Below are 17,214 nucleotides of genomic sequence, written 5' to 3'. Positions count from 1 at the left end.
AATGAGGACCAAACAGAATAATTTTCGTTCCTTTCAAAGCTACAAGGGTGGTCCCGCTTCCACTTCCCCTATTGCGAAGCAAGAAGGAAATTTTGCTGAAGCTAAGTCAGTCTGGAGACCTAACCAGGCTTGGAGCAAGTGTAAACAGGCCAAGAAGCCTGCTGCTGCTTCCAAGACAGCATGAAGGGGTAGCCCCCGATCCGGGACAGGATCTAGTGGGGGGCAGACTTTCTCTCTTCGCTCAGGCAAGAGATCGTTTCCCAGGGATATCTTCTGGACTTCAAAGATTCACCCCCAAGGGTGAGATTTCATTTTTCTCTATCTGCAAACCAGATGAAAAGAGAGGCGTTCTTACGTTGTGTAGAAGACCTACATACCATGGGAGTAATTCGCCCAGTTCCTATAGTGGAACAGGGGCAAAGGTTTTACTCCAACCTGTTTGTGGTTCCCAAGAAAGAAGGCATTTTCAGACCAATCTTGCATCTCAAGATCCTAAACAAATTCTTCACGGGTGGAGGGTGAACATAGAAAAGAGTTCTCTCTCTCTCTCTCCCCTCTCACAAGGGTTTCCTTCCTAGAGACTCTGATAGACTCATTAGAAATGAAAAATTTTCTGACGGAGGTCAGGAAATCAAAACTAACTTCTTGCCGAGCTCTTCATTCCATTTCTCGGCCGTCAGTGGCTCAGTGTATAGAGGTAATCGGCCTAATGGTAGCGGCAATGGACCTAGTTGTTTGCTCACCTACATCTCAGACCACTGCAGCTATGCATGCTCAATCAGTGGAATGGGGATTACACAGATTTATCTCCTCAGATAGATCTGGATCAGGAGACCAGAGATTCTCTTCTCTGGTGGTTGTCTCAGGTCCATCTGTCCAGGGGAATGTGTTTCTGCTGGCCAGAGTGGATTATAGTAATGACAGATGCCAGCCTTCTGGGCTGGGGCGCAGTCTGGAACTCTCTGAAAGCTCAGGGTTTGTGGACTCAGGAGGAGACCCTCCTCCCGATAAACATTCTAGAACTGAGAGCGATATTCAATGCTCCTCAGGCGTGGCCTCAATTGGCTGCTGCCAAGTTCATCAGATTTCAGTCTGACAACATCACGACTGTAGCCTATATCACCCATCAGGGTGGAACAAGGAGTTCCCTAGCGATGGTAGAGGTTTCCAAAATAATCCGATGGACAGAGTCTCACTCTTGCCATCTTTCAGCAATCCATATCCCAGGGGTAGAGAACTGGGAGGCGGATTTTCTAAGTCGACAGACTTTTCATCCGGAGTAGTGGTATTTGCCCAGCTGAGTCAACTATGGGGCAAACCAGAACTGGATCTGATGACGTCTCATCAGAACACCAAGCTTCCTTGTTACGGGTCCAGGTCAAGGGATCCCCAGGTAGCGCTGATAGATGCTCTAGCAGTGCCCTGGCCCTTCAGCCTGTCTTATGTGTTTCCACCATTCCTCTCCTCCCTCGTCTGATTGCCAGTATCAAGCAGGAGAGAGCTTCAGTGATTTTGATAGCACCTGCATGGCCACGCAGGACTTGGTATGCAGATCTGGTGGACATGTCATCCTTTCCACCATGGACTCTGCCGCTGAGGCAGGACCTTCTAATCAAAGGTCCATTCAAACATCCAAATCTAATTTCTCTGCAGCTGACTGCTTGGAGATTGAACGCTTGATTTTATCAAAACGTGGTTTTTCCGAGTTGGTCATTGATACCTTGATTCAGGCTCGAATGCCTGTCACCAGGAAAATCTATCATAAGATATGGCGTAAATATCTTCATTGGTGTGAATCCAAGGGTTACTCATGGAGTAAGGTCAGGATTCCTAGGATATTATCTTTTCTCCAAGAAGGATTGAAGAAGGGATTGTCAGCTAGTTCCTTAAAGGGACAGATTTCTGCTCTGTCTATTCTATTGCACAAGCATCTGGCAGAGGTTCCAGACGTTCAGGTGTTTTGTCAGGCTTTAGTTAGAATCAAGCCTGTGTTTAAACCTGTTGCTCCGCCATGGAGTTTAAATTTAGTTCTTAAAGTTCTTCAAGGGGTTCCGTTTGAACCTATGCATTCCATAGATATCAAGCTTTTATCTTGGAAATTTCTGTTTTTAGTAGCTTTCTCTTCGGCTCGAAGAGTTTCTGAGTTATCTGCTTTACAGTGTGATTCACCCTATCTTGTTTTCCATGCTGATAAGGTGGTTTTGCATACCAAACCTGGATTCCTTCCTAAGGTTGTTTCTAATAGGAACATCAACCAAGAAATTGTTGTTCCTTCTCTGTGTTCTAATCCTTCTTTCAAGAAGGAACGTCTGTTGCTCAATCTAGATGTGGTTCGTGCTTTAAAGTTCTACTTGCAAGCAACTAAAGAATTTCGTCAAACATCTTCATTGTTTGTTGTCTACTCTATAAAGCGTAGAGGTCAAAAGGCTACGGCAACCTTTCTTTTTGGCTGAAAAGCATCATCCGCTTGGCTTATGAGACTGCTGGCCAGCAGCCTCCTGAAAGTATTACAGCTCACTCTACTAGAGCGGTAGCTTCCACATGGGTTTTGTAAGGCAGCGACTTGGTCTTCGCTTCATACTTTTTCCAAATTTTACAAATGTGATACTTTTGCTTCTTCTGAGGCTATTTTGGGGAGAAAGGTTCTACAAGCATTGGTGCCTTCCGTTTAGGTACCTGTCTTGTCCCTCCCTTCATCTGTGTTCTAAAGCTTTGGTATTGGTATCCCACAAGTAATGGATGAAACCGTGGATTCGATACACCACAAGAGAAATTTATCAGGTAAGCATACATTTTGTTTATCGCTTAATATATGGTTTGTTGGCTGTCAGAAAATATAGCAGATACTCCAGCATCTTGAAATTTATAATTTACCTGGTTCAAGTGTTTTTAATTCTTTTTGCTCTAGCTATTGTATGCATGTGTGTTCCTAGTTTAAGCAATAAAATATAGATGAATGTGATGGAACTTTTTAACTGACATTTTTCTATGTAATCCACTATATTAGATGCAGAGTGTATTGTCAATTCGTATTTGAGAGCTTATTTCTATATACTATATTGTAATCTCTTCTACAATTGGTTAAACTAGTTGTTTGGTTCTGCCTAAACTAAGACTCCACAACAGGCATTGTTCTCTAATAATACTATAAAGAATCTATGTATTCAGCATATAAATAGTTATATTTAGACAATTCCTGTAACTATATAACTCTGTCACCCCCAATCCTCTAACGTTCTATAGAGTAGGTGGTGTCCATGTTTGTTTGTTTTGTTCGCTCTCATTCTTAACCATTTGACTAAAGGTATGGTCTTGTCAAAAATTTTAAACTTTCATGATTCGGATAGAACAGCAACTTTCTTATATACTCCTATTATCAGTTTTTCTTTGTATCTTTATTGGAATGGAAGCTTAGAAGCCGGACCATTTTTGGTTCAGCAACTGGGTAGCACTTGCTGATATATTTAGACACCAGTCAGAAAGTGCTACCCAGATTCTGAACCAAAACTAGGCAAGCTCATATGCTGACATTCCTGCTTTTTCAAATAAAGATAAGACAACGAAGAAAGATTGATAATAGGAGTACATTTGAAAGTTGCTTAAAATTGCATGCTCTATCAGAATCATTAATGTTAAATTTTGACTATACTATCCCTTTTTGAATACACAAATTATGTATGCAGTGGTATTTTAGTTGCCTATTGTTTGGTCACAAATTCTCGAAATATAGATTGTATCAGGCCATATTGTATGCTGTGCCTGCTTCAGTGCATTTATATCACGGCTACATTATGTAGATGCATCATTTTGTTTTCATCCCGCCAATGCAAAGTTCTAATTCAGTATTGTACTTATGCCTTAGTACACAGAATTATTTGTCTTTTAAAATCTGACCTAAACAAAAAAACAAACTTGCATCTTTGCTGCACTTCAGTGGTGATATAAAATGGGTATAAGGGTTACCTTGGAGTGCTTGATATTCATTCTCTACATAGTGTGTGTACTTTTGTACGGTACTATTTTTGAATGTCAGCATGTCTGCTTGAAAACAGGTGGATTTCATGATTGATCATTTATAATTTTCTTGAAATGTGTGATAAACTCCCATGTTAAGTTTTACAAAACAAATGGAGTATCAAACCAATATTCAGAACAATGAAAAATGTATTTTAATGTTTTCCTTGTATTCACATTTATAGTATAAGGAATTAAAATCCCATTTTAGCAGGTATTCACCAACCATCTTTCCAGCTATTCTGCAGCAAGCCCAAGACATGTAGGGCATTTGTGGATCAATTTAGTTTGACTATCCTCTAAACTTTATCCAATAAAAACTTGGTGCGATTGAGGGTCAGAGACTGGGCAGGCCAGATCATTAAAATGAGTTGCTTTCGCGTTCCTTTTCAATTTTATAATTGTTTAAGGGGCCATTTCCATGCTGGAGATTGGGCTGCCAGTACTGATAAAATGGTGTGCCTCTAAAGTATGCTGTGGTAACCATACTGGTTAACCTTGCTATAGACTCGCTAAAGATCAACTCTGTGATAATCCTACTTCAGTTAATGGGAACCACACACAACCTTGCTATAGACTCGCTAAATATCAACTCTGTGATAATACTTCTGTTGATGGGAACCACACACAACCTTGCTATAGACTCGCTAGAGATCAACTCTGTGATACTACATCCGTTAATGGAAACCACACACAACCTTGCTATGGACTCACTAAAGATCAACTCTGTGATAATACTAGTTCCGTTAATGGGAACCACACACAACCTTGCTATGGACTCACTAAAGATCAACTCTGTGATAATACTAGTTCCGTTAATGGGAACCACACACAACCTTGCTATAGACTCGCTAAAGATCAACTCTGTGATAATACTAGTTCCGTTAATGGCAACCACACACAACCTTGCTATAGACTCGCTAAACATCAACTCTGTGACAATACTACTTCTGTTAATGGCAACCACACACAACCTTGCTATAGACTTGCTAAAGATCAGCTCTGTGATAATTCTACTTCTGTTAATGGCAACCACACACAACCTTGCTATAGACTCGCTAAACATCAACTCTGTGATACTACTTCTGTTAATGGCAACCACACACAACCTTGCTATGGACTCGCTAAAGATCAACTCTGTGATAATACTACTTCTGTTAATGGCAACCACACACAACCTTGCTATAGACTCGCTAAAGATCAACTCTGTGATAATACTACTTCTGTTAATGGGAACCACACACAACCTTGCTATAGACTCGCTAAAGATCAACTCTGTGATAATACTACTTCTGTTAATGGGAACCACACACAACCTTGCTATGGACTCGCTGAAGATCAACTCTGTGATACTACTTCCGTTAATGGGAACCACACACAACCTTGCTATGGACTCGCTAAACATCAACTCTGTGATAATACTACTTCCGTTAATGGGAACCACATATGCAAATCATGTGTTCTCCTTCTGTATCTTAAAAATAGTGACTGGACTCTCATATCTCAAGTTATATATACATTTCTCAAGCTCTGGTTTACAGGGCCTGTGAACAAAAAGGGAAAAGACTGGTATGTAAAATACTGTAAACTAGAGCAAAGTGAGGATCTGATGAAATGTGCTTCTAAATCCATTCTCCGGAAACAGGAAAGCTCCCTGATCAGCATTTTGTTCTTGCGCTAAGTTGTTTGCTGTTTCATTTGTTCTTAGTTTGGAAAGTGAGTTTGCCAAACCTATTTGACCACAACATAGGAAGATCATTACTAACTCTAAATTCACATTTGCTTCCAAATCCATTAAAACCATGACAAGCAATTTTTTATACAGATCAACGATAAAAAATGGACAAAATACAAGTGCATTGTTTTCCACGACAGCCAAATGACCACCGATATCAGCCTCTGTCCACCAATCTGTTCTGAAATGTGGGAACAGAAATATCAGAAGTGGGGGAGCCAGAGTGAGCCTTTTTACACTTGTGTGTGTAATACCTTAGCCTTTGCACATGAACTGTTGGACAGATAATACAACAGATGTCAAGAATATGTGTATACATGGATTGCCACCGTTTTTTTCTTTGGAATTTTTTTTTTTTTTTTTTAAATCTTGCAGTATTTATGTTAATATACTGTTAACAACAAAAATGTTACAAAATCATGTCAAGGAAGAAAAACAAATTAGCAGAGCCAACCTCAAACTTGCAAAATATGCTTTGCTTGAAACACCTTTATCTGGCTCCGACATTTGAAATAAACCATGACTAAAAGATTGTGAAAATAAAAACCGTTTTGGATTTGTGTCCATAAACCTATTGGTTTTAAAATGACCATGTTAAGTTAAACCTGTGGTTCCTAAATTTGGCCACGGTGACTAGTTCTACAGAAAACATCTATAGCGTTGTTAAACCTGGATCATTACTTTGATCTCCTTGATGATACTGTTACTGTCAGCTGCTGCCTATGTTCTAACTTATATTATGCTGATAAGCTCACTCTGTTTTTCTCCTCACAGCAATTATTCCAGGTTTGAACGTAATGAGTCTTATGACTACAGGCCTTCTCATGATAGGCGAGATCAGTACAGATCTGGCTATGTTAATGAACACAAAAGCAGCTACAGGAATAATACTGCTGACCGATATGAAGAGAGCTACAAGAGTAGATATGACTATTTTGACGATAGAAACAACCAGGGCAGGGAAACTATTCACAGCAGAAACAGTGCTACTTTTGGAGGATCGTCACGAGGCAGAGGTCGTGGCAGAGGAGTAAGTACAGAATCTTTTTAAAGATTCTTTATAATGATAGTTTTGCAGTATTACCAGCCCAGAACTTTAAAATGGTATGTACTAACCATATTGGAATCTTTTATATTGTAATGCAAAGTTGTGGGGGGGGTTTATGATGGGGAAAAAAGTATTTCTGCTATGAAAGAAAATTATATTGTGTAAAGCAATATAAGCAATTTCATTTTAAATATCTGTGCATCAGCTGCAAATTGTGAATTTGATTTTTGCTAATCTAAAAAAATTAGCATATAAAGGAATGGGTGACATGAGCACGTACTGCGTTTAAAAGCGATCAGTTCAATATACGGCATTGTAATCAAATGATTTATTACGTATATGAATGTGTATTCATTTTGTAATTCTTTCTAATCTTTACTGGCTGAGGACACCTACATCTGTTTTACTGGCAGAGAGAGACATGCCTCTGCAAATGAGACAGGGAACTTTTTTTTTTTTTGGGTGGGGGGGGGGGGAGAATTAATTTTGAATTACTCTTTGAGCTGAAAAAAGATAACATTTGATTACAATGTACCATTAAAACGGTCCCCTTGATGTGATTTCAATGACTAGTTATACCAGTTACAGAGTTTAAAATGTATTGCATATTGTGCCTTTTTGTTTAATTTTCCATATGAAATAACTTTCTGTTTATTGAACCAAAAACCCAATCAAATGGGCTGAACAAGCAGGGCCTGCAACCCTCATTTTCTTTCATGTAATTGGCAAGAGTCCATGAGCTAGTGACGTATGGGATATACAATCCTACCAGGAGGGGCAAAGTTTCCCAAACCTAAAAATGCCTATAAATACACCCCTCACCACACCCACAATTCAGTTTTACAAACTTTCCTCCTATGGTGGTGGTGAAGTAAAGTTTGTGCTAAGATTTCTACGTTGACATACTCTTCTCAGCATGTTGAAGCCCGATTCCTCTCAGAGTACAGTGAATGTCAGAGGGATGTGAAGGGGGTTATCACCTATTGAATGCAATGGTTTTCCTCACGGGAGATCTATTTCATAGGTTCTCGGTTATCGGTCATAGAGATTCATCTCCTACCTCCCTTTTCAGATCAACGATATACTATCATATTCCTTTACCTCTACTGATAACAGTTTCAGTACTGGTTTGTTTGGCCATCTGCTATATGTGGATGGGTGTCTTTTGGTATGTATGTTTTCATTACTTAAGACGCTCTCAGCTATGGTTTGGCACTTTATGTATTTATATAAAGTTCTAAATATATGTATTATACTTATATTTACCATGTCTGTTTCATATCTGGGAAATGCATTTTTTAGGAAAATGATTTCTTACCTAGGGTATAGTCATTTTTCAATTGATCTTTTTAATTTGCGGGCAAAATTAGGCTTGCGAGGGCGCAAAATGCCAAAGTATATTGCGTCTTTTTTGTCGCAAAATTATGTAAGATGATGCAAATTCGTAATTTCCGGCGTCTTAGTAGACGCCGAGTCCATTCACAAGGTTGCGTCTGTGATGACGCGAGTGTGTCATTTCCGCATGTTAGCGCCAAAAAAAATTCTATTTGTGTTGTGCGTCATACTTGGCGCCAAATATTTTAATTATTTAAGACCCCATTCCTATATGCCTCTTGCCTTTTTTTCTTTATCAGAGGGCTATGCTGTTTGCATTTTCTCCCCATTCCTGAAACGTATAAGGAAATTGATAATTTTGCTTTATATGTTGTTTTTTCTCTTACATTTGCAAGATATCTCAATCTGAACCTGTCTCAGAAATCACTGTTGGAACCCTGCTGCCTGATAACAGTTCTACCAAAGCTAAGTGCATTTGTTGTAAACTTGTGGAGATTATTTCAACAGCTGTGGTTTGTAATAGTTGTCATGATAAGCTTTTGCATGTAGAGAATGTGTCCATCAGTAATAGTGCATTGCCTGTTGTTGTTCCTTCAACATCTAATGTACAAGATATACCTGTGAATTTAAAAGATTTTATTGCTGATTCTATTCAGAAGGCTCTGTCTGCCATCCTGCCTTCTAATAAATGTAAAAGGTCTTTTAAAACTTCTCATAAAGTTGATAAAATTTCAAATGACCGACAACATACTGAATTATCCTCCTCTGATAAGGATCTATCTGATTCAGAAGATCCTTCTTCAGATATTGACACTGACAAATCTACTTTATTTTTTTAAAATAGAGTACATTTGTTCTTTGTTAAAAGAAGTGTTGATTACATTGGATATTGAGGAAACTAGTCCTCTTGATATTAAGACTAGTAAACGTTTAAATTCTGTTTATAAACCTTCTGTGGTTACTCCAGAAGTTTTTCCAGTTCCTGATGCTATTTCTGATATGATTTTTAAGGAATGGAATAGGCCTGGTACATCTTTTATTCCTTCTTCAAGGTTTAAAAAATTATATGCTTTGCTAGCAGTTAGATTGGCGTTTTGGGAAAAGATCCCCAAAGTTGATGGGCCTATTTCTACTCTTGCTAAACGTACTACTATTCCTATGGAAGATAGTACTTCTTTTAAAGACCCTTTAGATAGGAAACTTGAATCTTATCTAAGGAAAGCTTACTTATATTCTGGTCATCTTCTAAGGCCTGCAATTTCTTTGGCTGATGTTGCAGCTGCATCAACTTTTTTGTTGGAACATTTAGCGCAACAAGAATTGGATTCTGATTTGTCTAGCATTGTTCGCTTGCTTCAACATGCTAATCATTTTATTTGTGATGCCATTTTTGATATCATCAAAATTGATGTTAAATCTATGTCTTTAGCTATTTTAGCTAGAAGAGCTTTGTGGCTTAAATCTTGGAATGCTGACATGACTTCTAAGTCCAGATTACTATCTCTCTCTTTCCAAGGTAATTTATTTGGTTCTCAGTTGGATTTTATTATTTCAACTGTCGCTGGGGGAAGGGAGTTTTTGTTGTTTTTTTGCCTCAGGATAAAAGACCTAAGGTAAATCTAAAGCTTTTAACCGCTTTCGTTCCTTTCGACAAATTAAGGAACAGAAACCTAATCCTTCCCCCCCAATTGGAAACCTTCTTCAAATTGGAATAAATCCAAGCCATTTAAGAAACCAAAGCCAGCCCCCAAGTCCGCATGAAGGTGCGGCCCTCATTCCAGCTCAGCTGGTAGGGGGCAGATTAAGATTTTTCAAGGATGTTTGGACAAATTCTGTCTGAAATCAATGGATTCTGGGTATCGAATAAGACCTCCTATGAGAAGATATTTTCTCTCATGCATCCCAGCAAATCAAGTAAAGGCTCAGGCTTTCCTGAAGTGTGTTTCAGACCCTGGAGCTTTCAGGGGTAATCATGCCGGTTCCGTTTCAGGAACAGGGTCTGAGGTTTTATTCAAATCTATTCATTCTCCCAAAGAAGGAAAATTCATTCAGACCAGTACTGGATCTAAAAATTTTGAATCGTTATGTAAGAGTTCCAACTTTCAAGATGGTGACTAAGGACTATTCTGCCTTTTGTTCAGCAAGGGCATTATGTCCACAATAGACTTTTTCAGGATGCATATCTTCATATTCAGATTCATCCAGATCATTATTAGTTTCTGAGATTCTCTTCAAGACCAGCATTACCAATTTGTCGCTCTTCCTTTTGGCCTAGCGACCGCTCCAAGAATCTTTTCAAAGGTTCTCGGTGCCCTACTCTCTGTAATCAGAGAGCTGGGTATTGCGGTGTTTCCTTATTTGGACAATATCTTGGTACTAGCTCAGTCTTTACGTTCTTCAGAATCTCGCACAAATCAACTAGTGTTTCTTCAAAGACATGGTTGGAGGATCAATTTACCAAAAAGTTAATTTATTCCTCAGACAAGAGTCACCTTTTTAGGTTTCCAGATAGATTCAGTGTCCATGACTCTGTCTCTAACAGACAAGAGACGTTTAAAATTGGTTTCAGCCTGTCGGCACCTTCAGTCTCAGTCATTCCCTTCAGTGGCTATGTGCATGGAAGTTTTAGGTCTCATGACTCCAGCATCGGACGCTATCCCCTTTGCTAGTTTTCATTTGAGACCTCTCCAGCTTTGTATGCTGAACCAATTGGGCAGGGATTATACAAGGATATCACAATTAATATCCTTAAATCCCAATGTTGGACTATCTGTGACTTGGTGGTTAGATCACCATCAAAAAATTCTAGGGGCCTCTTTTGTTCGTCCAATCTGGACTGTGATCACAACAGATGCAAGTCTTTCAGGTTGGGGAGCTGTTTGGGGATCTCTGACAGCACAAGGGGTTTAGAAATCTCAAGAGGCGAGATTACCAATCAATGTTTTGGAACTCTGTGCGATTTTCAGGGCTCTTCAGATTTGGCCTTTGTTGAAGAGAGAACAGTTTGTTTTCAGATAGACAATATCACTACTGTGGCATATGTCAATCATCAGGGTGGGACTCACAGTCCCCAAGCTATGAAAGAAGTAGCTTGAATACTTGCTTGGGCGGAATCCAGCTCCTGTCTAATCTCTGTGGTTCATATCCCAAGTATAGACAATTGGGAAGCGGATTATCTCAGCAGTCAGACTTTACATCCGGGGGAGTGGTCCCTCCATCCCGATGTGTTTTTCAGATTGTTCAGATGTGGGATCTTCCAGAAATAGATATGGCTTCTCATCTAAACAAGAAACTTCCCAGGTACTTGTCCAGGGATCCTCAGGCGGAAGCAATGGATGCGTTGAAACTTCATTAGTGTTATCAACCTGCTTATATTTTCCCCCCTCTAGTTCTTCTTCCAAGAGTGATCTCCAAAATCATCATGGAGCAATCGTTTGTGTTGCTGGTGGTTCCAGCATTGCCTCACAGGTTTTGGTATGCGGATCTTGTTCGGATGTCCAGTTGCCAACCTTGGCCACTTCCATTAAGGCCGGACCTTCTGTTTCAAGGTCCGTTTTTTCCCATCAGGATTTCAAATCTTTAAATCTGAAGGTATGGAAATTGAACGCTTAGTGCTTAGTTATAGAGGTTTCTGTGACTTTGTGATTAATACTATGTTGCAGGCTTGTAAATCTGTTTCTAGAAAGATTATCGAGTTTGGAAGACATACATTTCATGGTGTTTCTCTCATAAATTCTCTTGGCATTCTTTTAGAATTCCTAGAAATTTACAGTTTCTTCAGGATAGTTTGGATAAGGGTTTGTCTAAGAGTTCCTATGATTTCCAAGATCATCATGGAGCAATCATTTGTACTGCTGGTGGCTCCAGCATGGGCTCACAGGTTTTGGTATGCAAATCTTGTTCGGATGTCCAGTTGCCAACCATGGCCACTTCCACTAAGGCCAGACCTGTCTCAAGGTCTGTTTTTGCATCAGGATCTCAAATCATTAAATTTGAAGGTATGGAAAATTTGCAAAGCAGCAACTTGGTCTTCTTTGCATACATTTTATTAAATTCTACCGTTTTGATGTATTTGCTTTTTTTGGAAGCAGTTTTTGGTAGAAAAGTTCTTCAGGCAGCTGTTTCAGTTTGATTCTTCTGCTTATGATTTTAAGTTTTTTTCCTTTCACTTATGAGAATAAACTCATGTTTTGGATTGTGGATTTTTTTTCAGCGAAAAATGGCTGTTTTTATTTTATCCATCCCTCTCTAGTTACTCTTGCGTGGAGTTCCACATCTTGGGTATTTCTATCCCATATGTCACTAGCTCATGGACTCTTGCCAATTACATCAAAGAAAACCATAAATTATTTAAGAACTTACCTGATAAATTCATTTCTTTCATATTGGCAAGAGTCCATGAGGCCCACCCTTTTTATGGTGGTTATGATTTTTTGTATGAAGCAGAATTATTTCCAAACAACTGTTGATGCTTTTTACTCCTTTCTTTATCACCCCATTACTTGGCTATTCGTTAAACTGAATTGTGGGTGTGGTGAGGGTGTATTTATAGGCATTTTGAGGTTTGGGAAACTTTTCCCTTCCTGGTAGGATTTTATATCCCATACGTCACTAGCTCATGGACTCTTGCCAATATGAAAGAAATGAATTTATCAGGTAAGTTCTTACATAAATTATTTATTTTTGCATAAAACATTACAGCAAGAGCAGCTCAGTGTTTTCACAACAGACTATCTGTCTCTTCTTACCATCCTTATGGGCCATTCCAGCCTACAATTGTTTAATTAAGTAGCAGGAGCCTACCTGTAGCGACAATACAGCTATCAAGTCCATGGGCTACTGCTCAGCCCCTTCTCTCCATGGAAGTAAAATCCATGCCTGAGTGTTTCAGCAGACATATGCTTTGCTGTAAATTCAAAAGGAGAAAGACAGAGGAGAACCCAGTGGGAACACTAATCAATTCCAATGAACTTGTAGAGTGTTATCCAGAACTGCAGTTTTGATAGTTGCAGTGGCACAGAGAGAGAAAAAACAACCACAGGAAGTAAGAGAAAAAGTAATAGTGAGGATACAGAACGTGGGGTGATCAGTTCCAAATTTCTTAATCCGACCGCTCCCCTCTGCACCAGGGCCTATCCCAAAGAACTTAAATTTTCTGTGTAAGTGGGGATACAACAGGCAAAACTAGCTTTCTCTTGCAAGTTGTATCCAGTCCATGGATTCATCCTTACTTGTGGGATATTCTCATTCTCTACAGGAAGTGGCAAAGAGAACACACAGCAGAGCTCCACCCCCCAGTCATTCTCTTTGCCGCTCTAGCAGTAGGGCATCTCCACGGGAGGGTAAAGTGAATGTGGTGTTAGATTTGTAGTTTTATATCTTCAATCAAAAGGTTCCACATTTCTAGTCTGTCTACAGACCAGACAAAGAAAGAGGCGTTCTTACGCTGTGTAGAAGACCTACTCAAGATGGGAGTGATATGTCCAGTTCCAATTACAGAACAAGGACTGGGTTTTTACTCAAACCTGTTTGTGGTTCCCAAAAAGGAAGCAAATTTCAGGCCAATCCTGGATCTAAAAATTCTAAACAAATTCCTCAGAGTTCCATCATTCAAGATGGAGACCATTCGGAAAATCTTACCTATGATCCAGGAAGGTCAATATATGACTACCGTGGATCTAAAGGATGCGTACCTACATATTCCTATCCACAAAGATCATCATCAACATCATCAGTTCCTAAGGTTCACCTTTCAGGACAAGCATTACCAGTTTGTGGCCCTTCCTTCGGGTTGGCCACTGCTCCCAGAATTTTCACAAAAGTGCTAGGGTCCCTTCTGGCGGTACTAAGACCGCGGGGCATTGCAGTAGCACCTTATTTGGACGACATCTTAATACAGGCGTCGTCATTTCCCAGAGCCAAGGCTCATACGGAGATTGTTCTGGCCTTTCTAAGGTCTCACGGGTGGAAGGTGAACACCGAAAAAAGTTCTCTGTCCCCGCTAACAAGGGTTCCCTTCCTGGGAACATTAATAGACTCGGTAGAAATGAAAATATTTCTGACGGAGGACAGAAAATTAAAGCTTTTAACTACTTGCCGAGTTCTTCATTTCATTCGTCGGCCATCTGTAGCTCAGTGCATGGAGGTAATCGGATTAATGGTAGCGGCAATGGACGTAGTCCCTTTTGCTCGAATACATCTAAGACCACTGCAACTGTGCATGCTCAAACAGTGGATTGGAGATTATGCAGATTTGTCTCCTCAAATACAACTGGACCAGAAAACTAGAGACTCTCTTCTCTGGTGGTTGTCTCAGGATCACCTGTCTCAGGGAATATGCTTCCGCAGACCGGAGTGGATCATTGTAATGACCGCTGTTAGGCTGGGGGGCGGTCTGGGACTCCCTGAAAGCTCAGGGCTTATGGTCTCAGGAAGAGTCTCTTCTCCCGATAAACATTTTGGAATTGAAAGCGATATTCAACTCGCTTCAGGCATGGCCTCAACTAGCGGCGGCCAAATTCATCAGATTTCAGTCGGACAACATCACGACTGTGGCGTATATCAATCATCAGGGGGGAACAAAGAGTTCCCTAGCAATGAAGGAAGTCACCAAAATAATCAGGTGGGCGGAGGATCACTCCTGCCATCTATCTGCAATTCACATCCCAGGAGTAGACAACTGGGAGGCGGATTTTCTAAGTCGTCAGACTTTTCACCCAGGGGAGTGGGAACTCCACCCGGAGGTTTTTGCTCAGCTGACCCAGCTATGGGGCATTCCAGAATTGGATCTGATGGCGTCCCGTCAGAACTCCAAACTTCCTCTCTACGGATCCAGGTCCAGGGACCCCAAGGCGGCATTGATAGATGCTCTAGTAGCGCCTTGGTCCTTCAATCTGTCTTATGTCTTTCCACTGTTTCCCCTTCTCCCTCGTCTGGTAGCCAGAATCGAGCAGGCGAAGGCTTCGGTAATTCTGATAGCGCCTGCGTGGCCACGCAGGACTTGGTATGCAGACCTAGTGGACATGTCATCTGTCCCACCATGGACACTGCCAATGAGGCAGGATCTTCTAATACAGGGTCCATTCAAGCATCCAAATCTAGTTTCTCTGCGGCTGACTGCTTGGAGATTGAACGCTTAATTCTATCTAAGCGTGGTTTCTCTGAATCAGTTATAGATACTCTGATTCAGGCTAGAAAGCCTGTCACCAGGAAAATTTACCATAAGATATGGCGGAAATATCTTTGTTGGTGTGAATCCAAGGGTTACTCGTGGAGTAAGATTAGGATTCCAAGGATATTGTCTTTTCTCCAAGAAGGATTGGAGAAAGGTTTGTCAGCTAGTTTCTTAAAGGGACAGATATCTGCTCTGTCCTTTTACACAAACGTCTGGCGGAGGTACCAGACGTTCAAGCGTTTGCTCAGGCTTTAGTCAGAATCAAGCCTGTCTATAAACCAGTTGCTCCGCCATGGAGTCTAAATTTAGTTCTTTCAGTTCTTCAAGGGTTTCCATTTGAACCTTTACATTCCATAGATATTAAGTTATCTTGGAAAGTTTTGTTTTTGGTAGCTATATCTTCTGCTTGAAGAGATTCTGAATTGTCTGCTGTGCAGTGTAATTCACCCTATCTGGTGTTCCATGCAGATAAGGTAGTTTTACGTACCAAACCTGGTTTTCTTCCTAATGTTGTTTCTAATAAGAATATTAACCAGGAAATCATTGTTCCTTCCCTGTGTCCTAATCCAGCTTCTAAGAAGGAACGGCTATTACACAATCTTGATGTGGTTCTTGCTTTGAAATTCTATTTACAAGCAACTAAAGATTTCAGACAAACATCATCCTTGTTTGTCGTTTATTCTGGTAAGAGGAGAGGTCAGAAAGCGACTGCTACCTCTTTCCTTCAGGCTGAAAAGCATCATCCGATTGTCTTATGAGACTGCTGGGCAGCAGCCTCCTGAACGAATTATAGCTCATTCCACCAGAGCTGTGGCTTCCACATGGGCTTTCAAGAATGAGGCTTCTGTTGAACAGATTTGTAAGGCAGCGACTTGGTCTTCACTGCATACTTTTGCCAAATTTTACAAATTCGATTCTTTTGCTTCTTCGGAGGCTATTTTTGGGGGAGAGGTTTTGCAAGCAGTGGTGCCTTCCGTTTAGGTTACCTGTCTTGTTCCCTCCCTTCATCTGTGTCCTAAAGCTTTGGTATTGGTATCCCACAAGTAAGGATGAATCCGTGGACTGGATACACCTTGCAAGAGAAAACAGAATTTATGCTTACCGGATAAATTACTTTCTCTTGCGGTGTATCCAGTCCACGGCCCGCCCTGGCAATTAAGTCAGGTTAAAAATGTTTTGTTTAAACTACAGTCACCACTGCACCCTTTTCTCCTAGCCTTCGGTCGAATGACTGGGGGGTGGAGCTAGGGGGGGGGGAGATATATGGACAGCTCTGCTGTGTGCTCTCTTTGCCACTTCCTGTAGGAAATGAGAATATCCCACAAGTAAGGATGAATCCGTGGACTGGATACACCACAAGAGAAAGTCATTTATCAGGTAAGCATAAATTCTGTTTTTCACAAAATAAAAGTAAGGGAGCTATTTGTAAATAATTGAATGCACTTCAGTAGGTAGAATGGATACTTGGTAACACATTTTAAAGGAACACAAAACCCAAAAATGCTTACAGAATTCAGATAGATCATGCAATTACTTTCCAATTTGCTTCGATCTAATTTGCATTGTTCTCTTGGTACCCTATGTTGACAATCATACCATGGTAGGCCCAGGGGGTAGGAGCTAGCTGCTGATTGGTGGCTGCATATATACATCTTATTGGCTTACCTATGTGTGCATTGCTTCTCCTGAATAAAGGATTCCAAGGCAATGAAGCAAAATTGATAACAGACCTAAATTGGAATGTTGTTTAAAATTGTAGGTTCTATCTGAATAATTAAAGAAAATTGGGTTTCATGTCTCTTTAAGGTGAGGGAAATAGTCACAGTACACTGTCCTTTTAAGTATACATTTTACTGTATAACATTTTTGTTAAAGGGACAGTACAGTCAAAATTAAACTTTAATGTTT

General features: G+C 40.3%; 1 protein-coding gene across 1 annotated transcript in view; it reads left to right on the top strand.

Annotated features, from left to right (window-relative positions):
- The window catches only part of LOC128641405 (DBIRD complex subunit ZNF326), a 62,817-nt gene that overhangs the window by 8,043 nt on the left and 37,560 nt on the right, over nt 1-17,214 (top strand). The window contains exon 3 of the mRNA XM_053694029.1: nt 6,524-6,779. Within this exon, the coding sequence (XP_053550004.1) occupies nt 6,524-6,779 (256 nt within the window). The remainder of the gene's footprint in view (nt 1-6,523; nt 6,780-17,214) is intronic.

Source organism: Bombina bombina, chromosome 10 (assembly GCF_027579735.1).
Source record: "Bombina bombina isolate aBomBom1 chromosome 10, aBomBom1.pri, whole genome shotgun sequence".
Classification (NCBI taxonomy): domain Eukaryota; kingdom Metazoa; phylum Chordata; class Amphibia; order Anura; family Bombinatoridae; genus Bombina; species Bombina bombina.
The sequence above is the reverse complement of the archived record's forward strand: the minus strand, read 5'-3'. Positions and strand labels throughout refer to the sequence as shown.